This window comes from Crassostrea angulata, chromosome 1, assembly GCF_025612915.1.
Source record: "Crassostrea angulata isolate pt1a10 chromosome 1, ASM2561291v2, whole genome shotgun sequence".
NCBI lineage: Eukaryota > Metazoa > Mollusca > Bivalvia > Ostreida > Ostreidae > Magallana > Magallana angulata.
In genome coordinates, this window is record NC_069111.1 from 13958655 (window position 1) to 13983538 (window position 24884).

Below are 24884 nucleotides of genomic sequence, written 5' to 3' on the forward strand. Positions count from 1 at the left end.
ATAACTAAATACCTCAACCCCACACTAACAACAACTTATTCATAAAGATGGCTCCAGAATGTGAAAAAAAGTTAACATGTATTTTATTTAACTACAAAAGTTTTATTATTTAGTTGATAATTTACAGCTTACACCCTATGTGTAACATATTATATAAAAATTAAAGTAACATTCGATATCTGTACGATTTAACAGGATATGTAAATTAAGCACTCTAGGCGTACAGAAATCCGGTATAAGAACTCGGGATTAAAATTTTGAATGGCCCTCAATTTTTTTTTTACATGCTTCAACTTAATCGTGAAGGTTTAATGATTAATCCTCTAAAACAGTTCATGGCGATGTTCGCTTAATATCACAGAGTTGTACTTGGAAGGACATTTAGTTCAGGATAATTTAAGGATATTAACTTGTGATACATATAGTGTATCAGGCACTTCATGTAAGTTCATGTAAAGTTTCTTTTTCCCAATATTAGCGATTTCTTTAAAGAAATATAATGCAAGTATTAGTAATGAAGTACTTTTTCTATTCAGAAAGATATAAATGAATTGTTAATGGTAATTCTAGTATTCATAAGAACGACCGTATGTTTTTTATTTCGTCAACTCATGCAGTTCTCAGTTTGGAATTTATTTTCCTAGGCCTACAATAATTACTATATTTGTATATATAGTATTCTAGGTCTTCAGGATTTGGTTGTTTCATTGTTTTATGTGCATACAATTTACTCATTCACATTTGGTTGTGAATTTATACATGAAATAAAGTAATAACTAAATGCGGTTAAACGTATCAACTAGATTTCACAAAACAAAACAAAATTGGATTGATATTTGTAGTACATATGTAGATTTATAATGGAATTGGGTTGCAATGACTGAGGAAGGACACTATCTTTGAAGGTATATTTCATTCAAAACCGATCTTGCAGAAAATCAAACTGAACATCAGCTTAAGAGTAATTTTTTGCCCATCGGTGAATTTTATTGGCAGAACTACTCTGTTATCACAAAATTGAAAAATTTGAGTTGTGAATTCTTTTAAATGTTTTTAAAAAGCCAATCTTTTTGAGGTATATATTCAATTAGAGATACATTAACTTTTCTGAACATTGAAAACTTTATAGTTTTACATTAGCTAAAATCCCCATAAAATTGGTGCGAAAGTTATTCGGTAAATCTATCTTTGCCTGAGGCTCTTGTTAGTAATCTGGTAAAATGGATCCGCCTGCCATATGTACCGTGTCTAGAAAATAGGTCTATTGCCTCTTGACCCTAAAACCCTTCCGCAACAATTCGCAGATTGACTAACTAATTTAAATACATGTATACTTTGTATAGGTGTTATACTGTATATCGTCCTCTTCTTCCTCACAATTATTACCATCATCGTTAATATTTATTTTTATAAACTGATTCAATTTTATATCTCTCCATTCGATCATAACAATAAAAAAAAACAATTACACGTGATAAAATGAAGATGTACAAGTAATGAACATATGGCTCTGACAATTAGATAATTGTTAATTACGATTCGAAACACGTGGATTTTTCAGTTTAGTGAAAACTATAGCAAGCCTGCAGTATTTGCGTATCTGTGACTGCCTCCATGACCTTGTTTGCTGTTTAATACTACATGATCCGATTAAGAGCTAATGAAAATTAGCCATAATTAAGTGTGTATTTTAGTCTGAATAACAAAGGCTTGGTACGTAATGGTAACAGGGCCTAAGTTTAGAGTTACTGAAACACTGAACACGTGGTATCGCCTTATAACCTTCTAACATAACTACATTTTTATCATTTCCGATCATATTCGGTGGAAAAAAACACAACTGAACAAATCTGATCAAATTGGTTTTTGGCTCACCTGCATTGGGCTTCAGACTGAATGTGAGCTTCTATGGACAGAATTTGACAGTGTGTTCTGGCCTATATACTTAATAATAGTTTTATGAAAAAAAAACTAAAAATACTGCTAGTGTAATATTATAATAAGTGTCCTAGATACATGTGTAGCACTCATATTTTGAATAACGACAAAAATGGCCTTATTAAAGCAGTAAATTCTTCATTGTTACATGTTTGCATGTATATAGGGAATACTAATACCGGTATATACTTGTAGGTAAATCAGGCACGCTGCAAAAGGGGTTGGGGCAAATGGGATCCGGTCCCACTTTCTTAAGAAACTTACCTATTTTCTTAAATCAAGATATTAGAATAGAGAAATAATTTTAAGATAACGAAAGACAAACGATTATCAATTCTGAGAGGGTTCAAATTTAACTTCAAATAGCCTTATTTTACTTAATTAAGTAGCTAAACTTGTAGGTAGCGGTCTTCATTTCCTTTGTTAATCCTTCACGAAACTCAGTTTCCTGGAGAAGCTGGCTCAAGTAGGAATTTTTGAATAATTGTTCTTTACTACCAAAATAATAAACTTGAGCTGTGATAAAAAAAAAACCCGAACACCAGGCCATTATTCTTTCTTATTAATGTGTTACACAACAAGACACTGGGTACTGGTGTATTTTTAATCAGATCTTATCTGGGTTAATGTTTTGCATCCGTGTTAAGGTGTAATCATCTTGTTAGACTTCGATTGCGAAAACAAAGGGGGAAGTGCTTGAAAGAAACCAAGAGCGCGTCTGATCAAACAATATTGAAATATTGATTGCAGAACCGAGTCTCTTCTCGCGCTATGACCAGTGGCAGTAGATTTTCACTGTGTGTGGTAGCAAGGAAAGACTTTAAACTATAGCGATGGTGAGTAGTATTAAGTGAGACTTCATGACGGTCGAATAGATGTTACATAGTATCTTAAAGGGGTTGGATGGTTTTGGTCATTTCTAGTTTATTATTTATAATCTTCATGAAAGGAAGGTCTCTGTTTAAAGATATTGGAAAATGTCAAAATTCTTAAGCCAAATATTTGGAATATATCTTTAGTAAATTATAGTTTAACTTTATGGATAAAAAGACATATCTATATACTAACATAGGGTAGATATGATTTGTAAATAATTGACAACGGACAATATTGAGAATCTTAATAGATGTCAATTTTTGCAAACCTTGACAGCTAAGTAACTAGTAATAGACTCTCTCTCTCTCTCTCTCTCTCTCTCTCTCTCTCTCTCTCTCTCAAAATATAATGTTCCTCCTTAAGATTTTCGGGACTATATGTGTTTAAAAATTTTCAAAAGATAAAAAAAAATCCCTTTTCACGTGTTTAATAGAGCTGATTATACTTTGATTGCCTTTAAATCGATAACCTCCCATAGCATTTATGATATTGACACATATTAAACAATGATACAGTTTATAAACAACATATGATTTTTTGCAAAATACATGCCCTTTATATTATTTATTTAAGGGCCTCTCTGAAACACACTTGCATGCAGACATTTTATAATAAGGTGAATATCTTATCGTCTGTGATAAATGAAAAATGATAATAAATTATGAAAATCTTAATTTTCATTGCATCTGTCATCAAATATAATTGCATCTACTGTATATTATTTCTTCCTAATTCTTCAGAATTCATGACGAAACTACATCACTATTATATACTAGTTTAAACCAATTTCTTCGCGCATGAATATTGAGTATACGCAATTCTCATTTTCTTTAACCACCCTCAAATGCATCTTTTAGCAATATTGAAGGTGATTGCTTCTGTTGGTGTGAATGTTGAATCAACAAATGGCTATAAATACAACCTCTTGTAAAACTAACCAAAAAAAATTAATTTCCCTTGTTAATCAACACAAAATTCCAAATATCATAATCCTGAAAACAGTAATAATGGGATAAAGTGTATGTACATGCTTTGTCCGTTTCCCAATCCTATTGAAATATTAGAGAAAATATATACATTTATAAAGCTTATGGTCCAATTTTTGAACTCATTAGGTACATAATGTACTTTTATTAACGTTATATAGATGATCAAAAAGATTCAGAGAGAAATGTAAACATGCTTTTTAGAAAACTGTCATGTTTTGTTTTGTGTATAGTTAAGTTTTTTAAGCACAATTGCTTTCATAGCCGCTTGAAACTTAAGCTGCTTGGTCCGATTTTTTTGTAATTACAGTATCAAAATTTTTTCCATACAAATCATTTATCTTAGAAAGTTATGGACTTTCTCCTATTTACACCAGCAGAATCAGTCTCTTTTCAAAGTTAAAAATATTCAAAGTAAATAAAAATAATTTCTCTTTTGGCAAACGAAAAAACAAACCAAAATGCATCACGGGAATGTTTAGAAAAGGAAACCGCTTGGTTTCGTTCCCCGAATGATTGGGGTTATTCAACCCGCATGCTATGCATCGATTGTAAAGAAAGCAGACTTTGGAAATATTAGCGAACAAAACTTACACATGTTTATTTGTAATTTGTCTGATCATTTCGACCTTTATTTAAAGCGATGTCAAAGTCGTAATACAACCATACCCGTCTCGTCGTCAGGGGTGAAATTTAACATGAGGCGAAATAACGCGGTACCTTTTAATGTCGTTTGTTTTGTTAGCAAATTTTGTATGTATTTTTCTTCATTGAAATTTAGCATAATTGACGGGTAAAACTACTGCAATGTCTATTATTATACATATACTAAGCATAGCCATCGTTTAAAAGCGTGCATAAAATTTGATATAAAATCGGACCAAGCAGCTTTAACAAGATCGAGCATTGTATAAGTTTTAATAAAAAATTCAACTAAACAATTTGTATGAAGTCAAACATGTCACAACGGTTTTCAAGGTATATCTTTGAATTATAGCAACTTAAACAAAGATAACATGTTATTTTACGACACTCTATGAAAATACCTACTTTGTTTACAAGGCTTAAATAAGATACAGAAATTGTTTTAACCCTAGTTATATTAAATAACCATAAAACATAATATCTACCAAAAGATCTAAAAATATGTACCAATGCTAATAATATCAACCAAAAAGAAATCAAAATATTTTCCAGTAATAAAAATCAATGTATAATAGGAGTAATTATGTATTGTTCAGCGCGGAATCAAATCAATCAAAAACCGGAAGTAATTCTTAAACGACACTTGCGGCGAAGATTCTCTATAATATTGCTAAAATGGTCCGGTATCTGACATTCCTTTGAAAAAAAAATAGAGAACAAATTTATGATATCGTTGGAATTTTTATATAACTTGATATATTACATAAAAGAATTTGGATAGTTTATATATTATAATAAGCTGGCAAAGAAAATTTCCGGGAGAGGTCCTAGGGATATTCTTATTTAAGATGTAAAAGAGGGTGAATGTGCGTTTTTGTTAACTTTTTTTTAAATATAATTTCTGACTTTTCCTGAGGGTGGGGGAGGGGGGGGGGGGGGGCAAGAATATCATTTGAGAAATATATTGAGTATCATTCAAGAGAATTTTTTGAGAACCAGATGAGAACGCGAAAAAAATGGATACTAGACTAAGTATGTTAAGAATCTTTAATGGTACATGTATAGAATATAAATCCTGTTATTCGGAGGGGGTAGTAAGATTTTTTTAAAGATATTTTAGAAAAAGAAATTGTATTACAATCGTGTATATAGTCATGTTTAAATAGTCTACACTCTGCTTACGACTCTATTCACTAAATAAGCGCTTCTGAAAAAAATCACTAAATGTCAAAAGTGGAAAAAAGAGGGAGAGTAAACTAATACCGAAGTGTATAAAACAGAGATACCAAAATAACATTAAGTTGCTTCATTCTATTATCATCAACGTATAACATTAATAAATATAATAATATTCTAAAATATGATGAGTATATACATTGCTTTACATTTTTGGATTATTTAACACCAATCATTTTATTTAACACTATATCATTTTATTGAAGTTATTTTCTTGTCTTTCTTTCGTAATGCCCGATCCCTTTTTTGTTCATCTTCCTCTTCATGAGAACTGATCATATATATGAGTATAATGATTCAATTGCTACGGGGTAAAAAAAAAATTTTGCGTCTTACGCAAAAAAAAAAAAAAAGATTGGAGAAAGTTTATATTCCTTTCAAACATGACCACTAGTCTGCAATTTCATTTGCATTTCTTGATGCGCAGTCATAACTGACTACTGGCATATTTTGATGGAGTGAGTAAGTCTAGCAGAAATATTTGCATTGTATCATTGAAAAAAAATTGCATTCAGGGTAACAAAGGATTTTTTATCACGGCAAATTTGAGCGATGAAAAATAAATCTTACAACAACAGTAAAAGATTCTACTGAATTCATGAGTTAAAATGATTTTATCAATACAAAAATCTGTGATCTTGTATTGCTAAACATAGAAATAAAAGTTTGTGAAAAGAGGTTTGCGATCTACATACATGCGATTTAATATAGTGGTAAAAAAAATCAATCACAGATATATAGAGATAAAAATTGTTGAGAAGTATCCCCTTCCATTCCTTAAATTGAATTTTACTCAGTCACGAAAACATGTGATATTAATGCTTTCTCTCCGAGATAGAAAATTGAAAATGAATTGCGTTCTCCTTCGGCGTTCTACAGATACTAGGTAATCTAACAAAAAGGAAAAAAGGTCTGAATCAAAATAAATTATTCAACGTAATTAACCCTAATGGACAACATATGCAGTTCTTTGGCCCAAAGGATATTCATTTTATATCAAGGTAGAATGGGTAGCTCTTACGAACCTTGAAAACTGACGTCACAATCAAATGATTTATGCGGCCCTGATGATCGTCTGCAGTTACATTTATCAAGTCTTTTAAAGCTGTGATTCTGTCAGACGATACCTTACGTGTATAACGGCACAAGGCGTCGTCAGGAATGTACAGGAATTATCCTAATTGTTATCGTCTTGTTAACTGGCACTAAAAGTCGCCCACAAGCTTAGTTAACGTTTGTCTTAAAGGCCGTGGACTTTTTCCATCATATTTAAAATCTATAATGTTCTACATTTTGGTCGTTACGGTATTTCTTTTGGTCTAAATTTATCCACATTTTTTTCTGGTCTAGTAAACAGCAATTGGTTTTGATGGAGGACTGTACAGTTCCGGTCATGCGTTGGAGGTGCCATTACATTCTTAGATCTGTATCTTATCGTTGATATGACGTCTCATTTGGCTGGTTGTTTTTCTGTCTCTTTGGGATGTGTTTCCACTTAACTTAAAAGTCCCTGGAAAAAGTTAAAATTCACATTCAATGGCCAATCTACAAATTAACAGCGGTCTACCGGTATATCAGTTCTAATCAAACCATCTCTGAGAAACCTGACTTTGTCCCTATACATCATACCGTAATCATTCGGTCATCTCACTGTCTTCTCGCTGTCATCTCAGCCATCTCACTGTCATCTCACTGTCAACTCAGAGCCACCTCACAGTCATCTCGCTGTCATCTCAGAGCCATCTCAGCCCTCTCACAGTCATCTCGCTGTCCTCTCACATTCATCTCACAAAAACCAGGTCCTATCTAGAATAAATTTAACCCTTTTCCATTTATTACTATCAAACATATAGCAAAAGTTATTGTCAATATGAGCTTGTCCTTATTTGATGTATTAATTCAACAAGTAAAACATTGGTTGTCTCTTTGCAAGAGTCATCATTTCATAGACTTATTCTAAAATCTGCCTTGATGCCATTCAGATAACTAATACATGTACTAACTGTTTCTTAATACATATGTATATTTGTTTGATTTTTGATAAAAGTTATAAAAAATATTAATATGTAGATTTTAAATCTAATCCAAATGTAGTCTTAAAAACATATACATGTTGCATCAAAAAATCTTTTAACTTTTACACCAAAATATATAAAAGCAAAAGTGGGGTATTTTCTAAATAAGATGCAGTTTTCTTTTCAATTAGTTTTGAAAATATAACGACCTGCTTTTCATTTTAGAAATGAGCAATCATGCAAATACCCACAGGGAAGCAGTTGCGCAAAATGCAGGAAAAGGACAAAAAACTAGAAGTTCGGAAGCGAAACAGAAAAATTCAATATGGCGACCACATACCAAGATCTGAGTATAATGAAGTCGTCAGGAGAAACAATAACCGTTGTAGCAATAGATTGTCGCGAGAGATGCAGTATTATGAAAAAGCACAAAAAGTGATTTTAAAAGACCTTGGCAAGGAAAGCCAACTACTTCACGCACGAATGTCCTCCACCTTGGCCACTCCTCGTCTGGAGACGTTGGAAGGAAGTTCAGGTCTACGCATGTCCAATCCATTCGCAGTTTTCGGATCTCCAGTCATCCCATTTCTGAAGATGGACCATCCAAGGCGCCAGCAGTTAAAACCGTTACAAAAACCGCTACATTCTACCAAATCACGAGATTCTTTCCTGACGCCAAGAACGTCTTTGACTTCTACTACACTTAAAATGACCGTGGGGAACAACGAAGATAATTATGATAGATGGAGCCGAGTTAGTTCTCAATCTCCACGGAAGTTAGATTTATCTAGTCCCGTCAAAGTGACCAGTCCTTATAAAATCCTGCTCTCGGATTCTCAGTCGGAAAGTTTCGGTCGACTGATGATGCGGAACGATACCGAATTATCTCTGTCTAGAAGTACGTCACAACGAGAGGGACGGCGAAGTATTGCAGAGGGCATCCGCAGTAACAGTCGGCTGAATTCCGGACGGAGTAGCCATGTTAGTTTTATAGATATCTTGAAAGAGGCGGAGGAAAGAAAAGCAAAAGAAAAAGAAACGATCGCAGTCATCAAAGAAGATGACACGAAACCATTATCGAGTTCCAAGATGCGACCTAAGACTCCTGACCCAATGTCCAATTACGATGATCCAAAATCGGAACAGAATGGCGAGAAACTTGTTCCTAAGGTTACTCATATGAGTGCAACTCCAAAAGCAACATTTGTAAATGTTCCCACCTGACAATTTTAATGATTTATTCTGTTATTAAATATCTAATTTGTTGAAAATAATACATTTTCATGTACATTATCTCTCCAAAGAGGTTGTGATATTATAGTTGATTCTAAAAAAAGTTGTTATAGTGAAGTTATTGTTTAATCCGTTCATGCATATATTCTGTTTATCATTGATAAATAATAGATTATCAAACAATAAAGAATTTGAGTTTGAAACAAATACACTGAGTAAAAAGCAGTTAATAGTTAGTAAGGTGTATGTGCATGCTCACCCCTTTTTATAAGCAGTTCATTGTTTGAATTCAACGTTAGTATGCTCCAGAAAACTTAAATCTGTACGTACATGAGAGTACGATTCACAACGTACAAGTAGCTAACAAGAGATCCCCATACCTCCTCTATCCGTAATTTAACATTTGCGATTTTTTTAACTTGCCTTAATACCTCACTCCAGAAGAAAATGTAATTTGCTGCATATAATTCATATTATCAAGAATATACAATCAAATTCAAGGTCTTCGTATTTTTATATGAAATTCTAATGTATTTTTTTAAGTATACTAAAGGTTAAAAAATACTTTATATAAATTCTCTCTCTCTCTCTCTCTCTCTCTCTCTCTCTGAGAGAGAGAGAAATGGGGGATTTCCATTTTAATCATTTTCTTTTGTCAAATGTAATTTCAAATACTTTTTTTCTATGAATAGTAATTGTGTATATATTTTAAAGTATTATCAAAAGATATACCGGTATATTTGCAGGTTTTCTTGATTGGCTATTATCTCTTTTTAATTTTTTTTATTATTGGGGGGGGGGGGGTACATGTACTACTCTGTTCATAAATATCTTCACTTTTTAATATGAACGATATGAATTTATCAAAATTAAAAAAACAAACAAACATTTTTCTTAACATTGCTAGAGGGCCTCTTTCTGGAAAACAAAGCACGACCTTTTGATACAGTAGGTACTGTATTTGTTTATGAATAGTTGGCAATGCATTAGAGATCAACTATAGGTTATAATATCAATCAATTACTTTGGTCTGTTTGTTTGTTTGTTTAATAGCCGTTTATTACGCAAATGTGTTGAGGTTATAAAAGACATAAATAGAAAGTTCACTTGAGCTTTGTTATTCGAAATCTAGAAAATACCTTTATTTCTTTTAGGCCTATATATATTTAGAGGTAATAATATTCCTTTATCAGTGTTTATAATATCTGCTTTGCGACATGATGATAAGATTATATAAAAAAAAAATAATTAAAATGTTTTGAAAATACCAACTTAATTTTTAGATTGTAAAAATGTCTAAAATCATTAAAGACACACAAATTAACTCAGTACAAAATTTCATACACAAAATACCATAAATTGTTGAACGCACAATCCTTTAAGGATCTAAATAGATTGAGTGGGGGATAATTTTAAAAGAAGGAAAACTGTTTGATGGTGCTGATGAATGTAAGAAGCGGAATATTACGTAAGACACATCCTATCCATAGGCGTCGGAAGCAAATTGAAAGTGGGGGGGCTAGACTAATCCTCAGAAATATTGAGAAAAAAGTAATTCCCAAAATCATGGAAATCCTAATCCGTGGGGGGGGGGGGGGGGGGGGGGGGGGGGGGGGGAATATACCTATACTTCCAAAAAAAAAAAATTACTTACCAAAATTTTTTTTCTCAAAATCATGAAATTCCTAATCCGTGGGGGGGGGGGGGGGGGGGGGGGGGCTAGTATGCTTCTGAATCTAACCTCTCAATCTTTCAAGGTAAATTTAGGAACAATAGTCTTTCCTGCGAGAAAAAGTGGGGGGGCTGAACCCTCTATCATGCTATGTTTCTAATGGTTAGGTATAACTTTGCAAAAAAAGTGGGGGGGCTAAGCCCCCCCTAGCCCCCCCGGTTCCGACGCCTATGCTATCCTCTGTATCCGTCACGTTCACACAGTTCCGCCTCACGTTCTCGCGCCATTGCGTCAGTGACCTTCACAGAAGCTACGTGATTTGTTATTGTATGGCGACCCTGTTGGGACACAATTCCATTGCAGCGAGGAATTAAAAGTCGCTTGTTCTTCTTGAATTCTCAGAATATCTACATAGTTATACAATATATATGAAGACTACATATTTAAATTACAATAACCTATGATTATAGGTGGAGTTTGATTCAAGATTAGTGTTATTTAAAGCACTTGAGTGTCAAGAAACAAGTCTTAAATATTTTTGCCCCGTTTGACCTACTGCAGGGTACATTGTAATTGTAAACAGTGCGATCTTGTCACGTTCACCTGCTAAGCGCCTTATAACCGGTATATATATTTGCTATGCCTTACACATTGACTGGTATTTTGAATTTGTCTTGGGACTGTTTTACAATTTGTTTTATTTCAGGAGAGAATTTCTTTCACATATTTTGGAACATTTTACAGGACAGATGAGATTTTAACTTCTCTGTTTCTGCACAAATATGATAGGTCTAATGATTAAAAATCCAGCGCTTCTGACAAGTGTGTTTTCGGCCGTTCTTCTACAGAATGGGATTCGTATGTCTACATGTGCCTTGAATTCAAAATTCAGTCATGAAACTGGTGCAGTTATTTCTCGAAGCCCACCCGGATTAAACTCGGGGCTGAAGCTTTGGTGGACGAAGCAAGTCACCCCTGAATATTACGTAGCGGGAAGACTGAGCAGACGACAGTTACAATACGCGGCCGAAGGAGGCTTCAAAAGTGTTGTTTCTTTATTTACATACGAGAACGACAAAGACTGCTGTTTAGGGATGGACTATTTACCCGAAACATCCAAAATGGCTACGATTGCCAAAGAGTCTGGACTTCAGTTTAGAACCGTGATGGATTCGGCGGGGACCTTGCCATCTTCCGCCGATTCCGTTTCACAACTAAAACAGGCACTGAACAATATCCCCACTCCCGTACTTGTGCTTTCAGACCGGGGCTACAGTGCAACATTTACTTTGTTTATGTATTTATTAAATTATGATAAGAATTTTACGATGGACAGAGCTGCTGCTATAAGTCATGTGTTGGGAATGGACTTGAGTATGAAATGTACCAATCAGAAACTGTGTAAAGTAACCGGAGAAAATGTCGAGTTTTCTAAGTTAGATAATTTACCAAAGCAGTGGCTGAATTACTGGCATGCTATACCCGTATATAAGAATTGGTTTGTGGCAGGGCAAATTTTGGAATCACATATTCCTCGCATCATGCAAGCTGGGTTCAAATCCGTTGTGAACCTTCGAGCTGGTACAACCCACAAGGGGAAACCAGCACAAGAAAAGGTTACACTGATGAATATTGCGGACAATTCTAAGACCTATGGTGATGAGAGTTTAGGTCCCAGGCAGAGTATAGACGCGTTAAAACAAAAGATTCTTGATCCCCTTAAAGAGAACTCATATGTATCCCCGAACTCATCACACAATTTCGCCACGTCCAATCCAGAAGAATTCGGAGATCTCATTGGTTATAACGAAGATCTTGAAAAACTCGCCTTTCGTAAAGCAGGGTTCCCTTATTATCACTTACCAGTTGGTAGGTATTAAAATCCAATACACATTATGGGAGAAATGAAGTGAAAACTTTTCTATATTCAAACTTTGTTTTTTTTTTCTCCATAAAGTTGAATGTAACTATAGGATAATTATGATCAAATTTTTAACTAGTTTTTTTTTTCTCTTGCAGTCAACAGTGAACCATTTTCAGCTGAACTATTTGCTCTCTATCAGCCAGAATTAATGGACGCCATCAACCGAGGACCAGTTCTTGTTCACTGCGCCAGCTCCAAACGGGCAGGTAGGGTGGAATTTAAATCCTTTGAATTGAAAAGATGTATTTTACATGTTCTGTAACACTATTGATTATTATTTATAAAGTTCTTTTTATGATAAAGAACATTTATTAAAAATAGATTTATAGATTATTTGTAAAGTTAAAAATATAAATATATCGTAAGTCTTGATAAGCTTTTCAATTTTGATTTCTTTTGAAACTTCAGCTAATATTAATGTTGACAAAGATTCTCGCTGTGAGTTCAACTAACAATGACATTCAATTAATACATAGGTGTCGAACATCCTTAATGTACCCTCTTTCTTTCCTCTTTCAGCATACATCGCTGTTTTGGCCGCCGCGGTACAACACAATCACGACCTATCCTGGGCACTGACCAAATTATCCGACCTAGGACTGCCCGTAGGTCCCGACAGAAAGGCGGATATATACGACATGTATGTAGGGATACTATCCCTAGATCGGAAGGGAAAGAACCGTAACTCCAACAATGCATGCAAGGAATCCTGTGTCAAATTTAACGGAAACTGATGGAGTGGATTTGAATTACTGATTTGAAAGGTGCAATTATATTTACGCCTGATATAGAATCTCATTATATTAGTACTCTGCAACTAGTCATTGGAATTTTTCCAAGTAAAACAAACATGAATCATTCATTTTAAAGGATTTTTGGGGCATTATGATTTCTTTGAGGTTTTTGGGGGTGGAGCGCGCTGAACGGTTTTGTTGGCGAGGAGAAAAAGGAGAGGTCGTCGAATAAATTAATTATATAAACCTTGAAGAAATATTTGTGTAGCTCCGATAGAATTCATGTAATGCTTTATGATTTACTCGTGTATAAATGATTTTGTATAGTTTTTTATTGTTCCATTTTTGTTACTTGTCAAGTTGATATCTCAATGGAAAAAATACTTTACCTTGGTGTTTTGTAAATTATGTTTACATTTTTTCTACAGAGTTGTGGCTCCTATGTTCAATATCAATTTATTTTTTCAATAAAAGAATTCAGTTTTTTTCTTCTTCTTTTTTTATGTTTGTTATAAATGTAGTTATTCATGCACTATTTAAGATTGTTAGATGATGAAAAGGTTAAGAGGATTTTCGTGTACATATTTTTTTTAAAAAGGTAACCAATTTGATTACTTCTGCTAGTTATAACATTTAATTACAATTTTATTGCTGACATTCCATCACTTTATTAAAGAATTTTTAAAAATCAAAGAACGCTAAGTCATGCAAAACAAAGATTTAATCTATTAAACTACAACATAAAAACGCCTATACACATCTTGATAGGTTCTTTGATTTGTCAACAGCAACTGGTATATCGCTGAAAAAAATCGAGATATTAATGTTTGATTTATCAAGAAGCAAGTCTTTTGTGTATTTCTTATTTTTTTCTTATAGATTTGATTTATTAAAGATCAATACGTGTATTTTAAACTGTTAATACATGTATTTCCGTAAATACAATTTGTTGATTCAGTTAAATTTTGTTTCACATAGCTGTTTAAATATGTGGCCTATAACAAGAAGTTTAAAATGGCTTTATAATTTTATGATTAAGTTAGATTTATACCCCTTTAGGACAGATCTAAGTAATACTTTATCGCTAAAACCAATCTAAACTCTCGGCATACTCTAAAACCAGGCCTGGCCTGGCTTGGCCCCATTGGCCTGGCCTGGCCTCAAAGATGGCCTGGCCTCAAAGTTGAGCCTGGCCTCAGATTTGGCCTCTTAAAAAATTTTTGGCCTCAAATTTATTTTTATATTTTCTTTACATATTTGTTGTTTTTATTGATTTTTTAATGCACATTAAACATCCCTTTTGGTGGCTATAGTGTCTTAAAGTGAAAGTCCACTAAAAATAATAGTTACAATCGAAAATATAGTACTAACAATGTATATATGTCAAGTAATCAATTCTAACAGATTTTTATTCATTCTGATTTAAATTCTTAATAACTCAAGAATGTGATTTTGCCCTGTCATTGTATAACCATGGCATGTTTTCGCAATGTATTTAGATCAAACTGCTCCCAGGATTGGACAATATCTATGCAACGCTTCTTTTACCAACGACTTGTTTGAGAAAAAGTAATGGAAGAGGCCAATATTTGTTTATCCTAACCAACATCAAAAATCACAAAATGTTCTGCTTTGTTCAAATTCTGATAATGACGATGATTCCCCATAGGAGAACAATTATTTCCTAAATATACAGGCAACACATACAGGAAACTCTACTCTATAATCAGGAGATGATGATTAATGACCATCACTGAGTCAAGTTATCGAAGGATGCAATGTTGCAGTCGTTCACAAATGCCATTAATTAAATTAGACCGTGTGAAATGTTAAATGACAGGATAGGCAAAGAATCTGACCCCAGTGTAGTAGATTAGGGACAGAAAAGGTTGATATTGGATTTCTGCTGGAGAGGGAAATTTGGGCTTGATTGGTGTTGACAGGTAATGTAAACAAACAGCAAATTTTAAAGTGCATTACACAGTGATAACAATTTAATGCTAAGTACCAGTTTACAAATGTTTTGGATATCAATAAGGTTAGTCTCTTAAAATGATGTTTTAATTTTAAATGGGAGATGGTAGTGGCAACTTAATCGATTTAGTATTGGCAAAATCTGTTCCTTATACCGGTAGTGAGAGCAAATCGGTCATCTTGTCATATATATTTTTTCATATGATTATTCCTTAGGAATATTCAATGTTTAAAAGAAATCAATAAAAATTCTATCTAAATCTAAGAAAAAGAGAAAAAAAGAAATTTTAAAATTTGAGGCCAAAATTTTTTGAAGAGGCCAAGTAAGAGGCCAGGCCAATTTTTGAGGCCAGGCAAAAATTTGGGGCCAGGCCAATTTTGAGGCCAAAAATGAGGCCAGGCCAACTTTGTGGCCAGGCCAGGCCAATGGGGCCAAGCCAGGCCAGGCCAGGTTTTATATATGCCTAAACTCTCAATCCCTTAAATTAATGGAAAGTGGAACATATATGATCTGACTTAAAATAACCCATGTACATATTGACAATATATTTCCAATAGTACTTAATTATTCAAAAAAGCACATGCAGTACATAATTTATTCACGACTGACCAGCGATTTAGGAGATGACTATTTGGGAGGCCGCCATGCACCAGGCGCAGCAGTTCTGGTTGTAGTAGTTGGTCATACAGCGAGATAGCCAGTGACCGGTCGTGTGTGAGTCGCAGTCAGTCACACGATTCTCGCATTCCTGGCGACGATCGAAGCTCTTGGCAGCGCTGATAAGTTCATGGACCTTGTTGCGGAGCATGTCGTATTGTCTACGTTCCTTCTCATCCAGATCTGATAGTATTGGAAACGTTTGTTTGTGATTGAACATTTTCATTATGATTTATTTATTTGAAAATACATTTGGTCATTTGAGGAAGTTCCTCTGATATGATGATATCATAATATTCACAGTCCCGCACCCATTGAACAGTGAGTAGAACTCATTGTGTCAGCAACAACTAACTTAATTTAGATTACTTTACGTCATATAGTTCCAAAAAGGAAGTATCTTATCTTAAAAAATTTCAATTATTTCTTTCTTTTTTTATGTGTGTTAGCCCAAAAGATGGCTTCAGAAAATTTTGCATTTCAATTATCTAGCAGTAGATCTAATTTAGCGGCCAGTGAAGAAGTTTTATGAGCTGTCAATATATATACCTGCCCGGGGATCGAATTCCGGGCAAGTAATTAAATACATAAGCTTATATAAAATAAAAATCACTAAATGGATGACAAAACAAATATTATTACCTTCTGCAGACGACGAGACGTCATAAAACTGAAGCACCAGACAGAAGGCAATGATAAACATCGAAACTTTCTCCATCTCGACACTCCTCTCTTGTTCCGGTCAATTCGCAGTATAACCGGGACGTGAAAATTTACGCTGTTAATATATCGTGAGAACTTATGGTCAATTTATTCGATATTTTACCCGGGGAATTTTTTATTCTAATTTTAAGATTTTTTCCTATACCCCCTTGGTTTATAAGTGGCCTCGTTGAGATCGGACAGTGCCTTATCAAGTACCCCCATCTTATCATAATAATGTACCCTGTAGCGGTAATAGTGGTAATAAAGGCTTAACGCACTCGGAAATTTTCTCTTTTTTCAAACTAGTAAACACTGTCAGAGTTTTACAGATATGTTTTTGGAGGAGTAGGTTAAAAAAATTTGCATGATTTGATGTGTTGGTGGGGTTGGATTTATACTTTAAAATTCATAGATACATAAAGTATAATTATAAAAAAAGAAAAAGAAATCTTTATTAGATTTAAACTCGTGACCTTCGGTTTGGCAGTTTAGTTCTGAGCGATGTTATATTACATCTTCCAGTGACGTCGCTTCAAATTCAGATTAAAATTTGAGAATTATTTGCTTCTCATTATTGATAATATTCTCAGCAACATGAAGGAATGTAAAAACTGTTTCACATACATCTAAAAAAAAAAACTAACAAAATTTCAGTCATAATTCATTTATCTCATCAATGCCACTTATTGAATACTAGTATTCTTTATATGTTATACATGTGTTTGTATTTTCTAATTTCAGTAGTAAACAATTAATAAAAAATAATTTATAGATTATAACTCATTTTCAACTGGAAAATTACTTCATTAATTATGAGAACCAACGTCTTTTACAGAAAATAGGCGGGTTGTCGATATACCAGTTACTGACAGTGATGAAATAAAAATAATGCTTTTAGAAAGTGCACATGTGGTTAACGTGTGGAAAGTTATTTTACCTGAGGATGAACATTTGCATACCAAGCTGGATGCTTATTCACTCTTTATTCACTCTTTAACAGATGTTCAACACTAAAACTGTGTTGCATTCTTCATAGGTTGTTCATTAATTAGGTTAACTAACCTTAGTAACCTAACGTCTTCTTTTTTCGTTTTTTTTTTTGTTCGTTGATTCATGTTTCATATAAGTATCTAGTCAAATGTTTTCTTTTTTTTTCAAGTTTTGAACTAGTTCTTTTAATATTATAATGCGTAGTACGTATATACATATATTTCATGATGTCATGATAAGGTGGGTTTTTCATTAGTTATTTTAAAGTGTTCTACCCGATGTTGATTTTGCATAGTGCGAGCATTTTTCTTTAAAATAAAAAAATATCCAAATGACGTTGATACAAAGCAAAGTTGGGAAAAAATCAGAAGCATGTAGTGCGATAGTTAACATTTGATATCATTTTTTTTTCCATTTGAATGACTTTCGAATGACCTATATGGCGACGGGTTAAACAGGCCTAGTTTGCAATTCTGCAAGGACATCAAATTTTGAACTGTTATTACAAACATAAGTATTTCTTCAAACTTCAACCAGACGTCTTGAAAATAATGGAGATTTTGGCATCAATACCAAATTTTGAGTATCACTTCATAAAAGTTATACGAATGGAATGCACAACACACATTAATTCCACATCCATCCGCCTTCTACACAATTGATGAACAAATGCAGTAAGTATTCTGGCCAGAAAAACTCCAATGATGAAGCCCCAGTGGCGCACTAGGACGTTTTATTCGATGGTCCATGGTTGAAGGAACCCAAATATAGATTTGTTTGTGGCGTCTCATCTTGTTGCGACACCACCACTACCACAATCACCACAATTAGCACCACAATGCCAACCGCAACAGCAACCGCTACAAGGATGCGGGTCCTCCACAGCCTCAGGTTTTGCTTCTGTCTAACTTTATTGCTGACCACCTTAAACTGTTGACACTGGGAAAAAAAGATGTGTGGTGATTATGCTAGTAATCTATGCAAGAGCATTGTTTCAGATTTAAAAAATCTTGCTATTTAGACAAGTTTGCTGTATTAGTACCGATCCAATTGCAATTGCCAAAAATAACACGTAAAACTAATTTTATCTCCACTCTCCCCGAAAAGCTTGTCATTTTTTTCTATAAAACGGAAGATTGATTATTTTCATTTTTTTTTAATTTTAGTATGGGGTGGTCAAAACAAATGAAAATTTCCATTGAAAATTTGAAGAACACAGTCAATCACTACGTGTTACTACAACAGGTGACCTGTCTACTGCTGCAAATATGGGATGAATGTGATGCACTAGTGAGGTTTATACCAATGGGCCATCTGACATTTCTTTTAAAGGGACTTGGGCACGATTTGAGCTCAAAATTTTAAATTTTATTTTTCCACTTTTAATGTTTAAAATGGTTTATATGGGTATTTTTAATGCTTTATCAAAGTTTGAAAGTCAGGTATTGAGTTATGAGCAAGATACAGAGTTTGGAATTCTTTGTTTTGTAAACAAAGCTCGAGCCTTGTTATTGTTTACATATGTATTTATTGGTATAAATTTCAATCATATCTTGCTTTCTTCTATCGATAATATATTTTATAAACACATTGGACAAGTTTGCCTTGTTTTTTACGAGTTATTTTGTCAAAGAAATGGTAATTCCATACTTTACAAATATAAGACTCGAGCTTTGTTTACATAACAATGAATTCTTACCTCTGTATCTCTCTTATTAATTAAATTATATTATAACATTCAAATTTTGGTCAATCATTGAAAAAGTGCGAGTAAACAATTTTATATCTAAAAAATAAGAAATAAAATTTTGATCTAAAATCGTGTCCAGGTCCCTTTAAAATAAAATAGCTTAGAGCCATCTATATAATAGAGCTATTAGATTAGGGCAATGTGTTATGGTAATGCATTAATTAGATTTCAAGCACAATTTTTTTTTCCAAAAAAAAACTACTTTGAAAGATCGTTGCGGTGTTGCAAGCTCATTGTATTGCATTGCTCTCTGACAATAGTACACAAAAGAATATATTCTTGAATTTTTTATGCGTTTTATAATTGAGCTAGCAGAGAAATTGTAATGTTCAATAACTAAATGTCTAAATAGATTTCAAAGTAAAGGTAATGGTAAAGGCAGTAAATGTATGGGGGGAAATCAAAATAATATGTAATTTCAACTTATTTAACCTTAAGTTGGTACATGTTCTATGATTGCATAAAGACAGCTTACTGAACCAGTTAACATGTTTCCCTTTTCAACTAGATCGTCCAGTTTCCCATTCCTGTCGCGAATTTTCACAAGATTTAGATGCATTACTTCTTTAACTTCCTCAAGCTGTTCTCGCAGGATATCGTCAACACTTTTTGTTTTCCGGATACTATTTATCCGCACAAATTCTTTCAGTTCTCTACTTTCTGGCTCCGTACTTCGCAGGTCTTCCAAACTTCGACATCGCTTCTCCTCCGAGAGAAGGCATGTCTGTTGCAATACAGGAAAGATATTCAAGATTGGCCATAGCAATAATTAAAAATATTTCAGGATTCACAATAGTTGAACTTAAAACATATTACTCTTTGTCGAAACTAAAAACTCTTATCATCTCTTATCATTTTTACTTTAAAATGATGAATCTTATTCATAGTTGAAAAGTGAAGATTTCAATAACCTCCACGTATTTTCTTACATATTTATTTTCCCTGTCCCATATTAAAAACACATTGCAGTATTTGTAAGAGCCTCTTTAAAGTTACTTAAAAACTTATTGTTCCAGGCGATAATTCAATAACCCCTTTCTTGGTCTGTGGAAAGTGGGGGAAGGGGGGGGGGGGGTCCATAATCATTTATTAAACAGAAAGTCCAAAGAGATGGTTCTCATAGACAAAATGCCTTTAATAACAGATTTTAATAATGCATAAAACTTTTCTCTCCAACTTGAGAGGGGGTCTCACCGTCTGTTATTGCAACAGGGATGGGGCACAACGCTGGTCCTGGAGCATAAGTGTAAACTTTTCACCATATCTGTATCATTTTGTAAAAATAAATTAAAGAAACAATAGCCATTGTTATTTATTATGTCCATTCCCTCCTGCCTCGTCCCCATCGAGTTTTTCTTAAAATTCCCTTAATATACTCCCTAGTTGAAGAACTGTAGCTCCACTCGGGAAATTGGGTTGACGGACCGTGGAGCTTCTATGGTCCGTCAACCTAAATTTCCCGTTGAGCTATAGTTCTCTAGCTAGATACTCCCCACATCCCCCTCTACATTTAGATATATATGAAGAAATATCGTTGAATCTCAACTTTTTGAATGTTCAGACGGTGACCTGTATCATCATTATAATTTGAAGAAGAAATTGAAATATTGCTCTGCGATTCATTTAAAAATGTGAACAATTTTTCTTTTTTTTTGGGGGGGGGGGGGGGGGGGGTTTGAGGTCATTTTGCATAATGTAGTTTTATTTCTCCCGAGTAGCATCATGAGTATGTCTTTCTAGTGTACCTCAAGTTCCTCTGGATTTTCAGGATCGGCATCCAAATCGTCATGTCTTTTTTTAACACCCTAAAAGAAAAAAGAAGAAAAAAGGAAGTTTTCTAAAATTATACCCACGGATTATCTTTTGAACTCTAAAAGATATGTATCAAAATCAATTTCGTCCATCCTTTTAGTACTGCTATCTATGGGTCGTCTCAAAGTTTGGAATTTTCTCTCCATATCTATTATTCTCTTAAGAACTTCAAGATGTTTCCGCGGGTCAATAATGCGCAACATTATCTTTGAAAAAGAGGAAGGTGAAAGAATTCGTTGGCCCTCATTTGGGAATATTTTAGGGGAAAATATGTCGCTATTTACAACTGCCCTGAAGACTGAAGTGGGAGTGGGATAGATAGAAATCTAGCGTGTTTTCATGTATATATATATGAGCCAATGCAATACCTATAAAAGCAAAATACACATACGGCATATATTTGTCACATATCTATAAAAGTTAAAACTACATGTACTGAACATAGATGCATATTTCTTTGCTTATACTTTTAAGTATCAACAAGTACGACAAATGACGATTTTAATCCTTAAAAAAATTCACCACTCAGATGACAGATCAGTTCTTATCCTAAAGGTATCATTAGAAAATAAAAGTTGAGAGAGAGAGAGAGAGAGAGAGAGAGAGAGAGAGAGAGAGAGAGAGAGAGAGAGAGAGAGAGAGAGAGAGAGATGTTTGAAGGTGTGCATACACATGTATACAGGTACAGGAATAATTATAAAAGTTAAATTGCCCCTTTTTGTCGAGTTGAACACTGCAGGTATCTATACTTATAGGATTACATGTCCAGCAAAAAGCCTTCCTGTTTTGATCCTTATTTACTTAAAAGTTTATTTTAAAAGGAAGTTTAATTCTTTTATAAAAACAAATTGTGACGATTAAGTCTGGAATGCGATGGTGTTGAATTCGCGGCATGTGTAAGGTCATTGTGTTTTGAATTTAAAAGGGAGAGAAAAAACAAGGTGTCTGTGTTAAGGTATTCAATGTATAATGAAGGGATATTGAATAATTTTGAATCGTTTAAAACCAGTTAAATATGTACTGCTAAAAAACAATGAAAGTGAAATGAACCAAATTCACATGACTGACAACATATAAGAAGCCGGTCATTTTGCACCTTAATTTTTTTTAAGAGTTATCTCCCCTTGTTGAAAAAAAGAAAATTTTAATTCGTCAGAATATCTTCGGTAAATGGTTCATTTTAATTCATATTTTGATAAAGAGAAAGTTTATGCATGTAATAACCAAGAGAGTTTTACAAATTTTAAGTTTCTTTTTACAATATCGCATTAAAACATACGTTGCCCATAGACTTCAATACAAAATTCAAGGTGTAATTAGTTTGACCATGATTAATATTTTGAAAATTCCTTTGGTGGAGTATTTTCATTTGATAACACATTCAAAATGATACCATGATTAGGAATACCGGACCATTCATTTCTTAGGTACAAAATGTGGTCGTTATACATCGAATACCTTAAATTCCATTTCACGTTATTTAGAATATCGTAATACCCAATCCCTATTATGTACATGTAACATATATCTTGCCTTCGTAATGAGATGCAATCACTAATTCACAGTATGAGTTACTCCTACCTTTCGCATGCGTTCACCTCTCTTTAATTTTCGATCTTTCTTTTTCTGAAATGAAGAGGAACATTTGCACATATAATTTTTTTTCATTAGACCATATCACTAACTCCGACCGCAACTAGGTAACTACTATTACAACTATCCTCCTCAGAGAAGAGGACAGACATCTAGGCGTCTTCCTGGGATAAAGGCCATGCATGCCTGTCCACTTCTCTATATCGAGAATAATGTTGCTACTACTACTACTTCTTTTACTACTACAGCATTGCGTAATTCTAACTTACTGTGAAATCTCAGTCCTTGTTGTATTTATATCACTCTAATTGAAAACCACTAACGAAAGATAATAAATTGTAATAGAGGGATCTGAAATAAAATTCATACCTTCATTGTCCCGTGAGAAAATAAAACTACTTAAATTTCCATATCCTGGTTGAACGGTTTCCTGTTAAATCCAAACTAAATATTGAATACATGTAGTTTGTTGGTTTTTTTTTTAAAATCAGCAACTACCTGAATAACCTGTATATCGTATGGAGTAATTATCTACGTCACACGTCACGGTGGGGCCCTCGGCTAATGATCACTCAAGATAGGATGTCCAATGCAGTTTATTGCTGCTCTCCAATAAAATATACATCCAAATGATCAGTTTCTGTTGCTTTAGGCAAACAGAGAGATGTGATTTACACTATGTCATATATGTGAGCTTTTCAGTCAGGCAAAACTATTTATCGTGAACCACAAAAAAACCACGCAAAAACAAACGAACAGGCAGTCAAGCAAATACAGAGAGAGAGAGAGAGAGAGAGAGAGAGAGAGAGAGAGAGAGACGTACGTAACCAAAACACTTGAGTGCGTTGTCGCGGAACTTTTTCACCTTAAAAATAATTTATAGAGGTTATATAATCTGACTCTCATAATATTGCGTGCAGTTCACATTAGAAACAGAACGATTTCATCTTAAATGCAAAGGTAACAGTTACACAATTTCGCATTTGTTTTTTGGGCTTTTTTTCTCCTTAAAGGCACAAAGCAAAAAAAACAGGGGGTCATGAGTGGGCTGGTCCCTTAACTCAACTTTTATAAAATGCGTACTAATTTATCATTAATTTACTGTACGACAGTAAACATACTTGTGTAAGCTAATCGGTCCCTCTACTTTTTGCTTGGTCTCTTCACTGGAATTACTATCATGTGATTCTTTTTTGAGCGTCCGTGTGTATTAAAGTATCTTCCTGTGTTTGTTCCGTACCTATGTATCTTAAACTTCGACCTTTTCAGAAGAAATATTATTGAAAGCCCTAAGATTACCAGAAGATTCTTATCATTTGTTTTTTGGATGTAAGAAATATACCAATGCATGAAATGAACCGTTTTCAAACCTTTTTAATCAAATTAACATTATTAATTGTCATTTACTTATGTGGGGAGATGAATCTCTGACTGTCAATTTAAACCAACGTATTTTATTAGCTGTTCAAGGATTTATCAGAGATTGTGGCAGATTCTCGTAATTTCAGTCTTACTGCCTAGACCAAATTCAAACAGAACTGTTTATGAATACATGTACGTTTGATCAATAGTTTAACCATTATAGTAATATCCATTTCTATGTATTTTCCATTTTAAACTACTACACAGTTGTAAATTGTGATACTTGGTAAGAACCTCGTAAGTTGTTAGAACTTATGTTCGAACCATTTCTATATGTTTATGCAGTAAAATATGTTCAACGTGAAAGTGTCTTCCATGAAAGAATAATTGATTCAGAGGGCAGAGGTCAAAATCGAAAATAAATTGGGTACACTTTCCATCTCTGGCACTTGTTTAGATCTATGAAATTTTTTGAAAAAAAAAATATATAGATAGAACATGAATGCAGATTAATGTAAATATTTTCTTTTTCTTTGTTTTTAATTAAAGTGTATTAATTTAAATAATAAAATGCTTTCTTTGGTGATTGCTGATGATTAATATGATAATATGAAGATGGCGACATTGCAGAAAAATACACCCCCCCCCCCCCCGGTTGCCAGGTTTTGTAATTTTTTCTTTAATGATCGCTACCCTCATAAACCGAATGAATCACCAAAGAGAACATTTAATTTTTTCTTATCAATACATCTTTCTTTTAACATTTCGATTTGTTTCGACC

The 24884-nt window shown here is 33.6% G+C and overlaps 3 protein-coding genes across 6 annotated transcripts; 2 read left to right on the top strand and 1 right to left on the bottom strand.

Annotated features, from left to right (window-relative positions):
* The first annotated feature begins 299 nt into the window (after positions 1–299).
* On the top strand, positions 300–9151 carry LOC128183737 (uncharacterized). Of its 2 annotated transcripts, none has more exons than XM_052852921.1 (2): positions 300–442; positions 7922–9151. In XM_052852921.1, exon 2 carries the CDS (start codon positions 7934–7936, stop codon positions 8918–8920), a length of 987 nt encoding a protein of 328 aa, XP_052708881.1. In that variant the 5' UTR covers positions 300–442; positions 7922–7933; the 3' UTR covers positions 8921–9151. The 2 variants fall into 2 exon arrangements, with proteins under 2 accessions (XP_052708881.1, XP_052708942.1); XM_052852982.1 differs by lacking the exon at positions 300–442 and adding an exon at positions 2689–2774.
* A 2019-nt stretch (positions 9152–11170) lies between these two features.
* On the top strand, positions 11171–13744 carry LOC128184466 (uncharacterized). Of its 2 annotated transcripts, XM_052853968.1 has the most exons (4): positions 11180–11225; positions 11308–12470; positions 12621–12731; positions 13045–13744. In XM_052853968.1, the coding sequence occupies exons 2-4, from the start codon at positions 11384–11386 to the stop codon at positions 13257–13259; spliced, it is 1413 nt and encodes a 470-aa protein (XP_052709928.1). In that variant the 5' UTR covers positions 11180–11225; positions 11308–11383; the 3' UTR covers positions 13260–13744. The 2 variants fall into 2 exon arrangements, with proteins under 2 accessions (XP_052709921.1, XP_052709928.1); XM_052853961.1 differs by having other exon boundaries at positions 11171–12470.
* Positions 13745–13962: 218 nt separating this feature from the next.
* Positions 13963–23486, bottom strand: LOC128184480 (uncharacterized). Of its 2 annotated transcripts, none has more exons than XM_052853990.1 (7): positions 23240–23486; positions 22730–22774; positions 21082–21141; positions 19812–20060; positions 16534–18525; positions 15844–16074; positions 13963–14061 (listed from the first exon to the last, which is right to left on the bottom strand). In XM_052853990.1, exons 2-5 carry the CDS (start codon positions 22736–22738, stop codon positions 18310–18312), a joined length of 534 nt encoding a protein of 177 aa, XP_052709950.1. In that variant the 5' UTR covers positions 22739–22774; positions 23240–23486; the 3' UTR covers positions 13963–14061; positions 15844–16074; positions 16534–18309. The 2 variants fall into 2 exon arrangements, with proteins under 2 accessions (XP_052709950.1, XP_052709941.1); XM_052853981.1 differs by having other exon boundaries at positions 23111–23250.
* Between the last annotated feature and the right edge of the window lie 1398 nt (positions 23487–24884).

Coding starts and splice junctions, on each gene's coding strand:
- LOC128184466 (XM_052853961.1), top strand. CDS start 11,384: ATGATAGGTCTAATGATTAAAAATCCAGCGCTTCTGACAAGTGTGTTT. Junction 12,471..12,620: donor TTATTATCACTTACCAGTTG/GTAGGTATTAAA, acceptor TTTCTCTTGCAG/TCAACAGTGAACCATTTTCA. Junction 12,732..13,044: donor CGCCAGCTCCAAACGGGCAG/GTAGGGTGGAAT, acceptor TTCCTCTTTCAG/CATACATCGCTGTTTTGGCC.
- LOC128184480 (XM_052853981.1), bottom strand. Junction 20,061..21,081: donor AAAATCCAGAGGAACTTGAG/GTACACTAGAAA, acceptor GTATTGCAACAG/ACATGCCTTCTCTCGGAGGA. Junction 18,526..19,811: donor GAAACATGTTAACTGGTTCA/GTAAGCTGTCTT, acceptor TTTTTTTCCCAG/TGTCAACAGTTTAAGGTGGT.
- LOC128183737 (XM_052852921.1), top strand. CDS start 7,934: ATGCAAATACCCACAGGGAAGCAGTTGCGCAAAATGCAGGAAAAGGAC.